The sequence below is a fragment of the Leptopilina boulardi genome, unplaced genomic scaffold (assembly GCF_019393585.1).
Source record: "Leptopilina boulardi isolate dan_hultmark-lab unplaced genomic scaffold, ZJU_Lbou_2.1 LbouV2_1, whole genome shotgun sequence".
Lineage (NCBI taxonomy): Eukaryota > Metazoa > Arthropoda > Insecta > Hymenoptera > Figitidae > Leptopilina > Leptopilina boulardi.
The window spans coordinates 204,434-222,684 of record NW_026137640.1 but is presented as its reverse complement, the minus strand read 5'-3'; the positions used below and the strand labels follow the sequence as shown (position 1 = coordinate 222,684).

Sequence of the window (18,251 nt, the reverse complement as noted above, 5' to 3'; positions counted from 1 at the left end):
CGAAAAATCTGCTTTTTTCAAAAGAGACCTCTTGCCAATTATATTTTGATATATATTTTCCTTAATAAAATATTTGTGGCTTATCTATGAATTCATGATCAAAAGAAGAATTCCATTTATACGTTATTCAAATTTTATTATAAAAGCATCGCACTCCAAGGGAAATGAATTTTTTACATTTTCATTTGTTTAATATCATTATATTTAAAGCAAAGAAATTATTTGAATATGATCCTAAGAGGAAAATTGAAGGATCTTGTCTGGAATATAATAATAGAAAAGGATATTACAAACTGATTTTAATAAAATTTTATTTGAAATGCATTAAATTCTTAAAAAAAAAAAAATTAAAAAAACTAAAGACCAGGCTTTTCATAATAAATAACTGAATTAAATTTTTTTTCAATATTCTTCAGTGACATTCCAATATATCTTGAAGACTTTATTTATTTTTTTATTAAAAGATTGAATATAATTTCAGCATTGTGTTTGTTTTTATATTGTTTTATGAGAAATATTTTATACGATAATTTTTAATAATGAAGTTATAGAAAAATTTTTGTTTTAAATATTTTTTTTTTTTTTTTTTGAGTAAAAACTTTTAGATTTCAAAGTCAATGCCTTGGGGTAAAATTAAGAACTAGTTGTTCTCTGAATTTTCAAGACTTTCGAGTTTTAGTTCATTTATTTTTCTTTTTTTTTTTGTTGCTTCGAGATACACTTTTTTTTACCTTTTTAATATAAAGTGTTTTTGTAACTTGCGCGTTAAAACTAAAATATTTCTTTAAAGTTTTAAAATTGCGTCAAATAAAATTTGTGCCAAAAAAATTTTTTTATTTTAAAACAAATAAAATGCAAAAAAAAAAAAATTTTATATACACTGAGAAAAAAGGTTTGAGCTGACAACCAAATATTTCATTCAATATATGTGCAACTAAAATTTTTTGGTTGACACAACTAAACTTTAGTTGACAACAACCAAAGTTTGTTTCAGACGACTAAATAAGAAAATGAAAAAGAATTTGGTAGTCTCAACCAAACTTTGGTTGATGTCAACTAAAGTTTAGTTGTGTCAACCAACAAATTTTAGTTGCACATATATTAAATGAAATATTTGGTTGTCAGCTCAAACCTTTTTTCTCAGTGTACATTTTTTAATAATAAATAAATAAATTTTTCTAAACCAATTTTCATATATATTTTCAAAGAATGAATATTGTGCGAAAGAAAATAAAAGTATTGTTTTAAAAATTGTTTCTTTAAAACTGTTTTTTTTTCAAGGCGATTTGCTCTTTATTCTGAGCAAACGGTGGAAAGTGGCTCAACATTTCAGTAGTTTAGCGGAAGTTTAAAATTGCATTTTACCCCCTTAAAACGTATATCTATATCTATAGGCAACACACACTTTAAAGGGAAAGTCGACAATAAAAAGTTATTTCTTTTCTATGGCTCATTAAATGTTGTTAATTACTTTTTAACAACCTATTCGAAAAAAAAAATATATTTACTTCACATATAAACAAAGATGTCCAACACAATTCTCTTGAGTTTGGTAAATTTTTACGAAAACTGTTATGGGGGGTTTTTTTTTTTCTTTTATTTTTTGTGCAACACAAGAGACTGACAAATATATCCTCTTTAAAATTTCATCGCATTTTCGCCAACTTTAAAAACACTCATATTTTTATAAAGTGTTCAAAATGTTTTCTTCTCTCTCTATATATATGATTCATGAACATGTTTTCATTTTCAAAGCATTATGAAAAAAAATTTAATTTTTCTCAAAATAGCAAGGAGAAAACATTTTTTAAGATTTGTAAGTAAAAATTAAAAAAAAATTCTTTTGTTGAATTTTCTTTTGTTTATATATATTTATTTTACTTATTATTTTTAGTTTTCGTTTTTTTCAGATAGAAATATATTATATATTGAAATCCATAAAAAATGAAAACTAAAAATAGAATAAAATCATGTATAAAAAATAGATTTGACAAATATTCGAATGGAAATATGTAAAAAAATTGAATTCACACCTATATGTGCATCGAGAGGGTCGTGAAAAATGTAATTAAAAAAAAGGGTTGTTATTTCCGGTGAAAAAGCTTATACGTGTAAAACATTTTTAACAACGTTCTTAATGACAGTAGTAAAAGTCAGTTTTTGTTGGACATGGCAATTTAAAGATGTAGTAATTTTAATATCAGTAATAAAATTCGTGTTTGTTGAGACAAAATGTTTAAATTATTTTCAAAATTTTTGGTATCAGTAGTAGAAGACAGTTTTAGACAGACAAAATTATTTTTTTTTTAATAACAGTCATTTTTGCCAAAAATCTTCGATTGATTTTCGTTTCAGTGGAAAAAGACATTTTCAGAAAGACAAAAAGAATTTTTAAATTATTTTAATTTCAGTAGAAATAGTCGGTTTTTAGTCAAAAAAAAATGGTAATTTTTTTTAGTAGTAGAAGTGATTTTTAATCAGGCAGACAATTTTTGAACTTTTATAATTTTCTCTATTAATAGTAGAATCAATTTATAGTCAGGCTGAAAATTTCTGAGGGTTTTCAATTTTAATTATTAGTAGTAGAAGTAGTTTTTAGTCAGACAATAATTCCCATTGGAAAATTTTGTTATCAGTGATAAAAGTAATTTTTGGTCAGGCAGAAAATTTTTGAGGTTTTAGAATTTTTACTGTTAGTAGTAAAAGTAATTTTTGGTGAGACAAAAAATTTCTGACTTTATGAAATTTTATCTATTAGTAGTAAAAGTAATTTTTCGTCAGATAGAAAATTTCTAATGTTTTATAATTTTTATTATCAGTAGTAGTAGTAATTTTTGGTCAGACAGAAAATTTCTAATTTTTTAAAAATATTTTTTACTATTAGTAGTAGTAGTAATTTTTGGCCAGACAAGAAATAAAATTTTCTCTATTAGCAGTAATAAGTAATTTTTAGTTAGAGAAAAAATTTCTAAGGCCTTGCTATTTTTACTATATTAGTAGTACAAGTAATTTTTAGTCAGACATAAAATTTCTGAGGTTTTGTAATTAAGTCTTGAAAATATATTATCATTTCAATTTCGGTCAGACTTTTTTTCTTTGTTATTATAAAAGTTAAATTTATTCTCCTTTGGTAAAAACAATTGGAATTTTTGCTAACTTGGAATTTTTTTCCCCCAGCGTAAAATATATATTGGAGGAAAAGAACATTGCGTTTTTTTTCATTTTCCCTTTTTTTTTTTTTTTGCATTATTCACTTACCTGGGTCGATGTCGTTTGCAAGAACTTGTCGAGCTCCGACAAGTTTTGCGGCAATAGCTGAAGCTCCACATCCGCTACCAAGATCTAAAACGCGCAAGTTGGATTTGTCGTTATTGTCATTGGACAAAAGTTTTATTCCCTTATCTAAAATGAATCTCGTTAAAACTTGTCCTCCCGGCCAGTATATGGACCAAAATGGATCTTGAAAGAATATTTTTTCCATGGCACTATTTGCATTTGTTGATTGGGTTGTTTCAGTTGTTGCATGGTATAGAGGACAGTTCGTTGTCAACAGGTGCAATTTTAATTCAGGTGTCAAATGGGCTTGTGTGATTTCCGTGTTTTTTAAAATGACTTTTTCTATTTCCAATTGTTCCTTCATTCTTTTTTCACTTTGAATAAATTTCTCATTTAATCGATTTTCATTCAGAAATCTTCTTTGCATATTGAAAATTCTCTGATAATAATAATAATATCGATGCGTCATGTTGAAAAATTTTCAATTTTTCTTCTCACTCTGCAATTTAATATTTAATTTGATTAATTAAAATAATTTCAAATTTTAATAATACATAAAATAAAAATAACATTTTTTTATGCCAAATAAATGGGATTGGCTCGGAGACAAATATACGATTATTTAACTCAAATATATTATATTTGTTGTAAATAAAATATTTCTCTGGGTGTATTATTATTTTGTTAATTTTTAAACAAATTAATTGAAAATATAATAATAAAATAAATAATAAATTAATAATTATTGATGTGAAAATAAATTTTTAAAAAAATTCCAACTAGGACCAATGTGTATCTAACATCTTTTGATACTTTACATAAAACATTTTATACCTCTATCTAAAATACGCTATTTCCCCGAGATTGTAAATTTTTCCTCGTGTTTTGAATATTCATCAAAAGAATATGCATACCATTTACTTGGTAATACATAAAGTGCGTGTAATATTTATGTAAAATTAGATTTTTCTGCAGTTTTTCACTTTTTGATAGAAAAGAAAAAAGTCTAAAGCATATTTTTAAAAGCTTATATGAAAAAAAATGCATGTATACTGTGTGTATATATACAATATATGTATATATGAAAGCAAACGGAAAAAAACGGTTTTATAAATTGAAACAAAAATTAATGCATTTTTTTCTAAAGTTCGTTTATCCCCTTTATACAATAATAAATTTGTAGACTTAACAATTTTTAATAAGTTAACAAATTAATTAAATTATTTTTTAACAAACTAATATTAATTAACAAATTAATATTCGATTGATAGTAAAAATTTTGAAAAAATAAAAATATAAGGAATTACCGACATCGAAATCTACCTTACCGACTAATAGTAAAACAGTTTTCCGAAAATAAAAATATAAAAAATTACCGACACAGAAATTTACCTTACCGACCGATGGTAAAAATTTTGGAAAAATGAAAATATAAAAAATTACCGATATAGAAATCTACCTTACCGACTGATGGTAAAATTTTTGAAAAATAAAAATATAAGGAATTACCGACATAGAAATCTACTTTACCGACCGATGCTAATTTTTTCCAGGTATATTCTAGGGATTTTTTACCATCAATCGGTAATGTAGATTTCTGTGTCGGTAATTTTTATATTTTCATTTTTTATTATTTTTAAATAATTTAATTGAATAATATTAATTTTTTAAATTATAATAATTGTCTAATATTTATATTTTGTTGTAAACCGAAATAAATTTATAAATATATTTACACTTAAAAAGTGAGAAGTAATTTTAGAAGAAAATTTATTTGCTCAAGGAAGGAGAATAACATAAAGTACACTCACTGTAATATAGTATTACTTAAGAAATTAGAAAAAGTAAAAAAAAAAAGGCGTTCTCTGGCAGATAATAAGAGATTAACAAAGAAGAATGAAGCCGTGAAAAAGAGTGCAAGAATAATGTCGAGGGGTTAAGAAGTTGTAATGCCAGTAGACAGGAAACAAGTGTTCCTTGATTTTTTTTCTATTTAAAGCCAAACACAATAGGATATATCTAAAGAAAAAAAAACCCCTCTTCAATTTTATGAAAGTAGATGAAAATTGAAATAAAACTAAAAAAAAACCTAAGAGCGAAGATAAAAATTAAAATATGGAAACAAGCGGTTAAAACAAAAAAAAAACACGAGTAAAAAAAATGTAAAATAATATAAAATACGAAACAAAGAAGAACAGTAAAATAACAGTAAATGGTTTATAAAAAATAAATAAAATAAACTAACTGAAAATAAAAATGAAAGCGAAAAATATGGGCACAGAAAATGTAAAAGATTATATTTCCATTGTTCTAAAGAAAATAATAATAATAATAACAATAAGAATAAATTCAATTAAAAATTTAATTTAATTTTTCAATTTTAATTAAAAAAAGAAAATTTAAAATTTTTAAATATATTAATATCTATAAAAGCTATATATACCTATATACAGTAGGAAAAATAAAAATACACTGAAAAAAAAATTTATTTGATTCAAATACCGGTGTATTTGGTTATTATCAAATAAATATTTACTTGAATCAAATATTTCTTATTTGAATCAAATATATAGTATTTGAATCAAATATTTCAGTATTTGAAGCAAATACCATTTATTTGATTCAAATAAGAAATATTTGATTCAAGTAAATATTTATTTGATAATAACCAAATACACCGGTATTTGAATCAAATAAATTTTTTTTTCAGTGTAGCATATATATTTTTTTTCGTTTGAAAATAAAAGAAAATCCGCTAGCAAAAAATTAATCCCTATTGTAATTAATTCAAGAAAAGTAATATATGAAATTCTGTGAGACAAAGAAACACATTAAAAAAATGTATACAAATCCCTATAATATATTTTTATATAACAATATTCTCGTATTTATATATATTCATTCGTAGAAATATATTCTTTGCTCTGAATATGAATAAAAAAATCTTCGAGCAAAAAAAAAAAAATGAATAAAAATAATAATTTTACACGTAACATACATTATTATCCGAAAAATAATTGCATGCATCCGTACATTTGAGCTTCGTGTGTGTAGATAAATAAAATTCTCGTTGATGGCAAAAAAAAATCGTGGGAAAAAAGTGAGGTAACACATTTATTCACGAACTGTATATGTGTGTGTTTGGAGAGGGGGGCACATTATCGATATTTTATACTGGGGAAATTGTTTACATAGCTTGAAAAATGCTCCCGTATTTATTGTTACATGTATAACTCAACAGTTTATCATTTTTCTCTTTTTTTTTTTTTTAATTTCTACTTTATCTCCAGTTATTTATTTTCGTGCTTTTGCTAGTTTTTTTTTTTTTTTAGTTGATTTATTTTAACTTTTCAGTTGATTACGCAAATCAAATGTGTGTTGGAAAAAAAATTATTTTTGTAAGCGATATAACAAATGAAATAACAATTAAGAAATTATAAGTTCTTATTCGAATCCATTTGGGAATTTTCTTTTTAAATATCGCTTAATTTAATTTTTATGAGAACTCCATAATCTTGTTTTTGACGTTAACAATGATAATTATTAAATAAAAATTTCTAAAATGGAAAAAATAATCGAAAATCAAATATTTCAAATATTAACTTAGCATATTTTTTGTAACTCTTAAATAAAAACTTTTGATTATCTGAAATAATAACAAAGTTGAAACTTTCCAACTTTTATACATATCAGCATCCGGTAATGTACTTGAAAAAAAAAAATGTTGCAGAATCATTTTCTCGTTGCTGAGTCATTTTCAATATATATATATATATATACATTAGAAAATTATTCGCGTGCACCAGAGGCGCAATATATAATGAAATTCAAAATAAGTCGATATACCAATTAATTGAATACACTTCTTTAATTTTTAATGACAGAGATTATATATATTTATTTGTTTATTATATTATTATTTAATTATATAAAAAATTATTTATTTTTAATTTTCTCCCGCAAATGGAAGATGAATAATAATAATTTTTATGTAACCAAATTTCAAATGGAAAAAATTATTTTAAATTAAAAAACAATAAATTTAAATGATTAATTTTTTTTATCAATGAAGAAATATTTTTTCAAATTAAAAAACAATTCTCCAAATCAACAATTGATTTCAATGAAAGGAATTTTTTTTTTTTAATTCAAACGATTTTTTTTTCACCTCGCAAAGTTCAATTGAAATTCAAATGGAAGAACAATTCTTTGATTACAGTAATATTAAAAAAAAAGATATTTAAAAAAAATGGCACAAAAATCGTTTAAATAAAAAATATTTATTTATTATTTCGTTATTCTTATTATTAATAAATAAATAAATATATATATATATTGATTTATTTTGATGTTCCAGCTATAGTAAAAAAATAAATATTACCATTTAATATCGTTCAATATAAAATGCATCAGCATAAAATAATTTATAGCGTGAAACTTTTTTCTTTTTACATTTAAAGTTTTTTTTTTATTTTTGTAATGAAAAATTTTGAAATATACTTTTTAATGGCAAGTAATTTTAATATTAGTGTACAGTGAAAAAAAAATTTATTTGATTTAAATACTCGATTACTTGACTATTATCAAATAAATATTTATTTGTATCAAATAATTATTATTTGAGTCAATTAAATGGTATTTGTTTCAAGTACAGAAATTATTGGTTCAAATACAATTTATTTAATTCAAATAAAAATTATTTGGTTCAAATAAATATTTATTTGATAATACTCAAGTAATTGAGTATTTGAATCAAATAATTTTTTTTTTTCAGTGTAATAGTGAGAAAAAAAATGGAAATATGATATTTTTGGCAAACATTCGAGGAACTATAATATAGATGAAATAGTTAGAAAAAAAAAAAATTGAATGATATTTTTGCCAGGCACCATATTGCTTTCATAAAGTATAAAAATGATTGTATGTTTTTAAAGACTTTTCTGAAGCAAAAAAATATGATGCATCGGAGACGTTTAATATTTATCTCTTTTCACTCCATTTTGTTCTCGTTCGCGAATTTTTCCCTCTATCGCTTTTATATAGAGAGTTATAGTATAATTTACGTAATGACCGCCGGCGCTTCTAGATGATTTTCCCCGAATATATATATATATATATATATATATATATATATATATATATTTCCTATATTCTGAAATGCATTCAAGAGGCCATTGTATTTTCATAAAAGCAGTATCATCTAACAAGCCGGGCACTTTATTCCCATACAACCGACATATCGACCGCAATTGATTTATTTCATTAAAATTCACACGTTATAATTATTACATGAAACAGAAAAATATTTTCAAAGAATATTATTAAAATAGTTAAAAATAATTGAATTTCCTTAGAGTTATAATTGAAATTATTAAAATTCAAAAAAAAAAAATTTCGATAGAAAATTTTAAAAAGAATTAAATTTTAGATGCTTTTAAATTCAAATTATTGAAAATTCAATTAATTTTGAATTCAAATTTTTGAGAATAATTAAATTTTATTTGATTTTAAATTTAGAAAATAATTGAATTTCAATTCATTTTGAAATGAAAATTTTGGGAAATAATTGAATTTTAATTGAAATTTTGGATAATAATTTAATTGAAGTTCATTTTTGATTGAAAATTTGGCTAATTAATTTTGAATGGAAATTTTAGAAAATAATTGAATTTTATTTCATTTTAATTTGAAAACTTGGTAAATAATTAAATTTTAAATTGAAAATTTTTGATAATTATTGGATTTTTAATTGATTTTGAATTAAAATTTCGGGTAATAATTGAATTTTAGTTTATTTTGAATTGAAATTTTTAGAAATAATTAAATTTCAAAAGATATTGTTAATTTTCAAACAATTATTAAATTTTACAGAACTAAAAATAATTTATCAAACAATTTTTGGAAAACATTTTTTAAATTTAATTGAATTTTCAGAGAGTTAAAATTGAAATTTTTGAAATTAAGTGTTTTTAAACACTTTAAGTGTTTTGTAATTAAAATTTTAGATGATTTCACTAAAAATTTATTAGAAAATGCGGACAAAATACAATAATTTGAAAATCATTTTTAATTGAAAAATGGTTTCAGATAGTTGAATTTTCAAAGAATATTATTAAAATAGTTAAAAATAATTGAATTTCCTTAGAGTTATAATTGAAATTATTATTAAATAATATATTGAAAAAAAAAATTTAATTAAAATACTTGATTAATTGACAATTATCAAATAAATATTTACTTGAACGAAATAATTTTTATTTGAATTAAATAAATTGTATTTGAACCAATAATTTTTGTATTTGAATTAAATAACATCTCAAATAATAATTATTTGATAAAAATAAATATTTATTTGATAATAACAGGCCAAAGTATTTTCATTAACAATTATAATAAATTTTTTAAATTAATTTTTAAATCTAATAAGTGAATAATAAATTTTTATAATTTAATTAATTATTCTTCATATGGTATGTATAAAATTAAAAAAATTCTTTTGTAAGAGTAGTAAATTTGTCTATGTTCTAATTAAAATGAAAAAAAAAAAAAGTTATATTATTATCACGTGGAAAAGTGGAAAAGTTTTTCAAGAATAATTCACGTTGATTGCGCGTAATATTCGTGTGTGTGTGTGCGCGCGCGCTTGGGTACGATAAAAAGAGATGTTAAAATCTTTGGGATGAAAATGTCAACTTAACAAGGGAAAAGCGATGATAGGAAAATTTTATGTTCACTTAATAGGTATGAAATTGAGATAAACGTCCCCATTTTGTTCCTTTGGACAAGGTCCCCCTTGGAAAATTTACGTAGCCTGCAGCTGTTTGAAACTTGAAATCTCAACGCGAGGCGAATGGAATTTCCATTGTAAATTTTGGGTTTATGTGTGTGTGTGTGTGTTTGTGTTTGTACCATGTCGCTAACAATGTGATTAGTTTATCATCGAACACATTAGGTATCCACGAGTGCATCATGCAAAAGGATTTTGTAAACATACATGACACTTTGTAAACATTTCAATATATATATATTTCTACTTTGTATAATGAAAATCGTGCATGAGATAAATTACATAACATGTAAATAATGCTAATAATAATAATTATTATTATACACTGAACAAAAAAATTTATTTCATTCGAATAATCGATAAAATTAATTTATTATAATTTTCAATAGAATTTTATTATTTAAAATTTACTTTTAGATTTTATTATTTTCTTACAATTATTATTATTTATGAAAAATTACATTTTTACATTTAGAAAAAAGAATCTCAAATAAATATATTTATTTGTTTCGAATAAATTTTATTTGTGATAAATAAATAATTTTTTTTTTATGTAAAACAAATAAAAATTTATTAGCCTAATATATTTTTATTTGCTTTAAAAAAATTTTATTTCTCTCAAACGACAATAAATTATTCTTTATTATTTTTTTTTTTAAATTTTATTCTTTCTGTAATAATAAATAATTAAAAAAAAATTTTTTCTGTAAAATAAAAATTCTTTTAAGGGGTTAGGGGTAGTCAGAATTTTCAAAAAATCAAATTTTTTTTTTTTGCATTTTCGTTAAGTAAAATATCTTAAAAATAATCTCTGAAAATTTCAAGTTAATCCGATAATTCGTTTTTAAGTTATTCGACAAATAACAAAGAGAGCTCGGGCCTTTTAAAGCGCTCGGGAGCGCTTGCAGCTAGTGTCAGCTGCAAGAAATCGGCTTTTAGGGTTCTATTGTCATCGATGAACTCAGACTTGGGTATATGTAGTAGTACCTAAATTAATATGGCCCAGGAATAGATGACTCGGTGTAAGTAATTTAATAATTCGTTTTTTTGTACGTAAATCTAGTGTGAAACTAAACGCGTTTTTCTCAAAACTATGTTTTTTGAACTGGTGACAACTATAACTCGAAAACCGCTCAGTCGATTTTAATGAAATTTATACAGCTTTTAGAATACATAATAAACTCGGGCCTGATCGAAGGATTTTTTTTTTTTTGAAAAATTTCGATTTTTTAAGACCAATTAACTGTTGATTTTTTCCCAAAAATCTAGACAAAAATTTCCTGAGGCCGCCATTTTGTTAATTTTTGAAAAAAAAAAAAATCCTTCGATCAGGCCCAGGATTATTTATTTATAAAACTAATTTTTTTTATCCGATTGATTTCTGATTAATCTCCAAGGACTTATGATTGTCACCGCAAGGACCTTTTTTTGGAACTGGGTTAACACAAACAGCTGTAACTTCGGAAATAAAAATTTTTTTTTTTTGAAATTTTCGTGACTTCAAGTCAAAACATTGTTTAATAATACCATATTACTACTTTTGTAAAATAAAATTATTTAATAGCAAAAAAAAAATACTGAAAATTCTCATTTTTTCGTGCCTCTGACTACCCCTAACCCCTTAAACGTCTATTCTTTCTAATTTTAATTCAAATAAAAATAATAATAATTCTGTTAAATTCAAATTCGATGATATAAAATGTCATGGTAAAATGAAAATTCGTTGAAGTAACAATTTTCTAATATAAAAATTCGATGGAATTTTTTATTAAAATTTTGAATGAAATAAAAATCGGCTAAAAGTCAATTCGAAATTTTAGAAAAAAGCAATTATTAAATTCCTAATAAAAATTCTTAATTATCAAATTCGTAATTTTCTAATTCGAAATTATTTATGTTTCAAATATAGTTTATTTAATTCAAATAAAAATTTATGATTATTTGAATCAAATTTTTTTTCAGTGAAAATTATTATTATTATTATTATTATTATTATTATTATTATTATTATTATTGTAAATTTTATGTTATTCACAATTTGATAATTTTTTTTTTTTTATGAAAATAGAAGAAAAAAATGTGCCACAATCGTCAGATAATAATTGCTGAGTTTATATAAAAATTATTTATAATTGAGAAAAAAAGTATAATTAATGAGATAATTGATTGGTTATTGTTCAATCGTTAATTTTCTTCTTGACTTTATACTTATTATTATATATTTTTTCCTTTGTGGGGAAAAAAAGTGAAGATTTATTATTTATTGAAAGTGAAGAGGTTTTCCATTATAGTCATATTCGAATTCACTTTGTATATATATATTGTATTTTGCTCTTCTGTTTTCTCCTCTTCTTTTTTTTTCAATCATATATACAGTGGAACTGGCATTGTCCCGATATTGAAATATTCACTTGACAGGGAATTTTTTGAAAAAAAAAGAAAGAAAAGTAATCGATCACACGAATGCTTCAGGAATTAATGTTACGGCAAGAGAGTGCAATTTACCGATATTCACTGCTTTTCCCATTGTCTCTCTCTCTCTCTCTCTCTCCCTCTCTCATTTCAACTTTTATTGTATTTTAAATGTAAGGATGTCAATTACTCGAAAATGCGGAAAAAATACGCGAAATTTTTTTTTTCTTCTCTTCTTTCGTTATTTTATTCATTGTAACAAGATATTTTACTGAATTAAAATTGTGTCTTTGCTCTTAAATAGCGGTTCAACTTTTTTTTTTCAATAACATTGCTTACTAAAAAAAATTTTTTTTAATGAAAATATAAAAAATACTGATATAGAAATCTACCTTACCGACTGATGGTAAAACAGGTTTTTAAATAAATGAAAATCTGAAAAATTACCAATATAGAAATCTACCTTACCGACCATCAGTCGATAAGGTAGGTTTCTGTGCCGGTAATTTTTTTATGTTTTAACTTTTCAAAATTTTTTACTATCAGTAGATAAGATAGATTTCTGTGCCGGTAATTTTATTTTTTTTTCAAAATTTGACCATCAGTAATTATTCAGTAATAATAAAGGAAAAAATAAATTTAGTTTAAATATTAAAAATAAATTAAACAAAATTAAATAAAAATTTTAACAAATTTGATAGGTTTCGTTACGTAAATTAGTAAATTTTTTGTTTGCTACAATAGCGTAATTGTTATATTTCAATTAAATAATTGGTGTTTAATTTTTTTTTTAAATGCTCTAAAAAATTTTCTGATGAAACATTTTTTTTTATAGCGCAAATTAATTCTAAAAGATATGAAGTTAAATTGATTCACTGACGCGAGGTGTAGAATGTAAAAAATATTAAAAAAAAAAATTGATTGACAGTCAATTTTTCAGTTAGTTAAATTATCTTTACCGTAAAAAAATTTAGTTAAAAAAAAAGAATTCAATAACAAATATTGTTTTAGGTGCAACGTATATATTATTATTTGAAGAAAATATAAAAATAAATTTTATATTATTTTTAATAAATAATTTTATATATTAATTTTTTTTTATATGATAAATAAAAAAAAATGACTAATATTGGTAAATAATTATTTGAATGAAAATCATTTGATATTTCGAGCTTTATAATCGCTTTTAATCAATAATTTTTAATTGACGCCCTGAGTCCTCTCGTCAAAGTAATATATATAATTAATTAATGAAAGTGATGTTTACTGTACCGTTAATTGGATAACTAATTCAACGCTGGTTGATTGTACGTTTATCAACAATGTACTAATCAATGTCGATTATTAAAAAAAAAAATGTCTTAATCTGATTTTTCTTTTATATATAAATGATTGTTTCCGCTTTTTCAATTAATTATGTAAGAGTAAATAATTTATTATCAAATTTTACTTTATTTTATAAAACAAAAGTTCTTTATCAAAAAAAGTGCCCCTATACTTTATTTAAATAAATAATTTTTTTTTCAATAAAAAAAAAATTTGTTTATTTAATATTCGAAAATATTTTTTTTCGAATTTCTTTTGAGCGAAAAAAATCCTTTAATTATTGAGGAAATAAAAAATTTATATAAACTTATTGAGTAATTTTTTTTTGTTTTTTGGAAATATTTTTTGAAATAAATGAAAAAAAAGGAAAAATTCCTAACTGAGCATAATATGCGGAAAAATATAATAGGAAATAAGAGGCTAATTAATTTTTTCCCTTTTCAATATAATTTGCTTTGTCATTGATGATTTGCCTTGATTTTAAAAATAGACAATTTGTGTCTACTTTTAGCGTATATAATAATGATAGACGCAAGGCTGATGTAACAATCAGACACCTTTGGAAAGTTTCATCAGTCAATGTGTTACGATATAAAAGGCAACTTCACAGAAAAGTCATTGAACACATTTCTACATTTATAATATTATTTAAGTTGACATTTCTTATTAATGAACGGTATTTTTTTTCATTATTTTATTTTTCTTTTATTTATAATATTGCTAATTTTATAATATCATACGCTTTATTGGCATTAATTTCTGTATAATTATTAAAAAAAAAAAAAAATTGAAAATTATTATCAAAATTACAAGATAACGATAAATGTTTACTGAAAATTGTATAGAAAGCGAAAAAATTTAATTTTTTTTTTTCCTAGAAAGAACTTGATAATAATTGTGAATCATTATTGCACAATTTATAGATAAATTCTTTCATAGAATTTAATCAGTTTATATATCAATATATAGAGATTTACGATAAAAGAATTTAATATTGAATTTTTCAAGTATATTGCACAAAAATTAGCAACATAGTATTAATATTGAACTAATTAATTGATTAATTTTTTTTTTTAATTCAAGTATTATTTTAATTTATATATAATTTATTAAATAATATAATTTTTTATTAAATTATTTATTATTTATTATTTTTATTTAATTATCATTTATTCAAATAGAATTTAACTATTGGCAGGTACATTTATTTATATATGTATAATTAAAAATTTTTTAAAAATGTTTTTTAATTAAAAGAAATGTTGTCTAATTTGAAAGTAATAAAAATTATTTCTTCAAATTAAATGGAAAAAAAATATTATCTTTGAGATTAAAAACAATTTTTTTTCAAAATTATTTGAATAGTTAATATTTGAAATATTAATAAAAACATTTCTTATTTGGACTTTTAATTTTATACAATTTAATTGTTTAAAAAAAATGGGAAATAGTTAAATACCCAAATAATTCATATTTTAATAATTAAAATTCATTTCATCAGTACTAAATAATTTTATCATTTGCATTTTATGGAGCCAAAATTTTTTTAAATTTTGTTATTATTATTATTATATTCTTTTTTGTCAATATAACAAGAGAGCATTTTACAATAAAAATAATATGGAGAATATACCTCATATATGTGAAATCGTATATATGTTATAAATCTTAGCGACACCTCATTTAAAAAATTGACATTATAAAGGAAGGTTGATGTTTTAGAAAACTCTACTTTTCACATCATGAATTTTTCATTTTATATAGGAGTGTCATGGAAGTTAGTAATATATTGCGAACAATAAGAAAAAAAAAATCCGTCAGTGATATAGATTCACATTAAATCGCCTCAAACTTCATATATATATATATATTTTTTTTTTCGCATCGAACGAACAAACGTAACTTACAAAATATGATGTATTTGAACATTTTTATCGTTCAAATACTTTTAACAGAAAAATGGCTTTAAAAAAGAAAAAAAAAATGTTTTTCAATTTTTCATCAAAAATATGGAAATTAATTTCATAAGGTTAAAAATTTTCTCTTTGAATATCACTTTTTTCGCAAATTGTTTCGCATTCTTTTTTTTTAATTATTATTATTTATTATTTTTATTTATTTTTATTAAAATAAATTTCAATTATTTTCGTTTGTAAGAAAAAAAATTCTTTTGTTAAATAACTGAAATTATTTTAAATTTAATAAAATAATGATTAAAAGCACTCTCGAGGGTTTTCTCAAATGGCAATAGATGAAAATTTTGATAAGAGAAAAGGAGACAAAGTCAATGACAAAGCGTTTCTGTAATATTCTAGTGTGTGCTTGTCATTTTCAGGTTTCCCATGTTCATCTTTCTTAAGATAAATGAGTTTCATTGGAGACAATTTGATATTATTTCCCTTAATGAATCTAAAGACGCAAAATTGAAAATTAAAAAAAAAAAAAAAAAAAAAAACCGAAAATTGAAAGGATATAAAAATTATTTTTCCCAAATAGAAAATTATAAAAACGAAAAAAAACTATATTGAAAAATTTTAACAAAAGAATATAAAAATTATAAATCTAAAAAATAGATATCCATTTACATATAATTGAAAAATGTTTACTTTGCAATGGAAGTAATAATTTTCAATTTCATAATTTCTTTCTTTTTTCCTAGAGGAAAAAGTTTTCCTTCACCTTTCAGTCTTTTCCGAGTTAATAATAACAGTTTTTTCCTTAACAGTTGACTTATTCCTCATTTGATTTTATAGAATCTTTAAATGAAAAAATAGCTTTGATCAAAAAAATTAACTTTGTAATTTACAAATAAAAAAAAAAAAACAGTTCTTAAATAAATTCAATGAAAATAAAAAATAATTATTAAGGAAAAAACAAATATTGTAGATAAAAATTTCAATTTTCCCAGTTTCAAAAGTAAAATAATAACAGTTTATTATTTTATCGTATACACATTTCGTAAGCTCACAAATATTAATGTTAGTTTTTTGAAATGAAAACATGTTTTCAACAGTTATTTCTAATTTGATTTGTCAAAAACAAAAAAAAAAAAAAAACAAAGAAAGAAAAGAGACCAATTTTTTTACTTTCAATAATAATAATCGACATATAGTCGAGTGTAATAAATTTAAATTCTCAGTGTATTTGTCATATTTGTCTAACTCCCTCTTTTTTTTCGATAAAGAGTCGTTCATAAATTCTTCTTTATCGGGAATTCCATTGTATGTCCATTCTTTTCCTCTACTACTGTACTGGATTGGAAATATTTTTTTTTTCACCACTCGCGGGGATTTCATTTTCTACATTTCAAAACCCAATCAGAAAACTTGTATCAATGTAGATATATATACCAATCATTAATATAATGGATCCTCTTAAATTGACATTAAATTTGTTTTGTTTTTTTTCTCTGTGATAACGAAAATTGAATTTTCCACAAATTTTTTGATTATCTTTTTAAAATTTAATTATATTTTTAAAAATATGACTCATTTAATTTAAAAGAATTCTATTTTTAGAATAGAAAATTTTTGTCATCTTTTTTACTTTTTAAACTAAACAAAGTAAAAGTTAATAAATAATTAAAACGAAATAATTAAAAATAATTGAAAATAATTAAAAATAAATAAAAATATAAGTAAAAATAAAAAAAGGAATAAAGTTTATGGAATCCCAAGAAATGTTTATTTTAGAGAAATCCCCTCGTTACGTTAATACTATCTCATTTTAAAATGTGTTTTCCTTCTTTAAATGCTGCGTATTTAGCGTTTGATTTTCCTCATTTGTAAATAACTATATATTTAATACTTAACAGGAAACAACTAAAGACAGAAAAAGGAAACACAAAAAGTAATAAATCTAATACAAAAGTGGATAAAAACGTTAATTACATAATTAATTGATTTACTTTAATAATATGTAAAATTGGATTATTTAAAAAAAAAGAATTCTTTTTAAACAAATATTTCAAAAACAGATTTTTCTGGTTAGAATTTTTTTTTCCCGGAAATTATAATAGTAATTAAAGCAGTAAGCTTTTTACAAATTTCCTCCAAATTCTCATCTGCGATACAATTTTTGAAAAAAATATTTTCCAAATACACTGAGAATTTGAATTTTTTAATTCCAATTATTTTTTTCCAATCTTGCTTCTACTTCCTCATGTATAAGGAAATTTTTACATTGAAATAAAAACAAATTTTTTTCTAATGTTTTAGAGACAAAAAAAAAATTTTTAATTAATTTGTAAAAAAAAAAGCTCCAAAAAGAAATTCTCTATAATTGTACTATATATTATATAATCCTTCAAAATTTACGTTTTTGATAAAAACTTTTAGCGAAACAGAAAAAAAAGAACTTTGAAAAATAAATTACGAAATCCTTTAAAATTACAATCAATCAAAAAAGAAAGAAAAAAAAAAAAGAAATGCCTTGAAGGCTTGGAAGTGAT

General features: G+C 22.1%; 2 protein-coding genes across 3 annotated transcripts in view; one reads left to right on the top strand and one right to left on the bottom strand.

The window, feature by feature from the left end:
• LOC127291056 (uncharacterized) overlaps positions 1-18,251 on the top strand; it is a 107,499-nt gene that overhangs the window by 79,242 nt on the left and 10,006 nt on the right. The window lies entirely within an intron of this gene.
• Positions 1-18,251, bottom strand: part of LOC127291096 (electron transfer flavoprotein beta subunit lysine methyltransferase-like) — a 34,852-nt gene that overhangs the window by 15,574 nt on the left and 1,027 nt on the right. The window contains exon 2 of the mRNA XM_051320030.1: positions 3,259-3,775. Coding sequence (XP_051175987.1) covers positions 3,259-3,745 — 487 coding nt within the window. The 5' untranslated portion in view covers positions 3,746-3,775. The remainder of the gene's footprint in view (positions 1-3,258; positions 3,776-18,251) is intronic.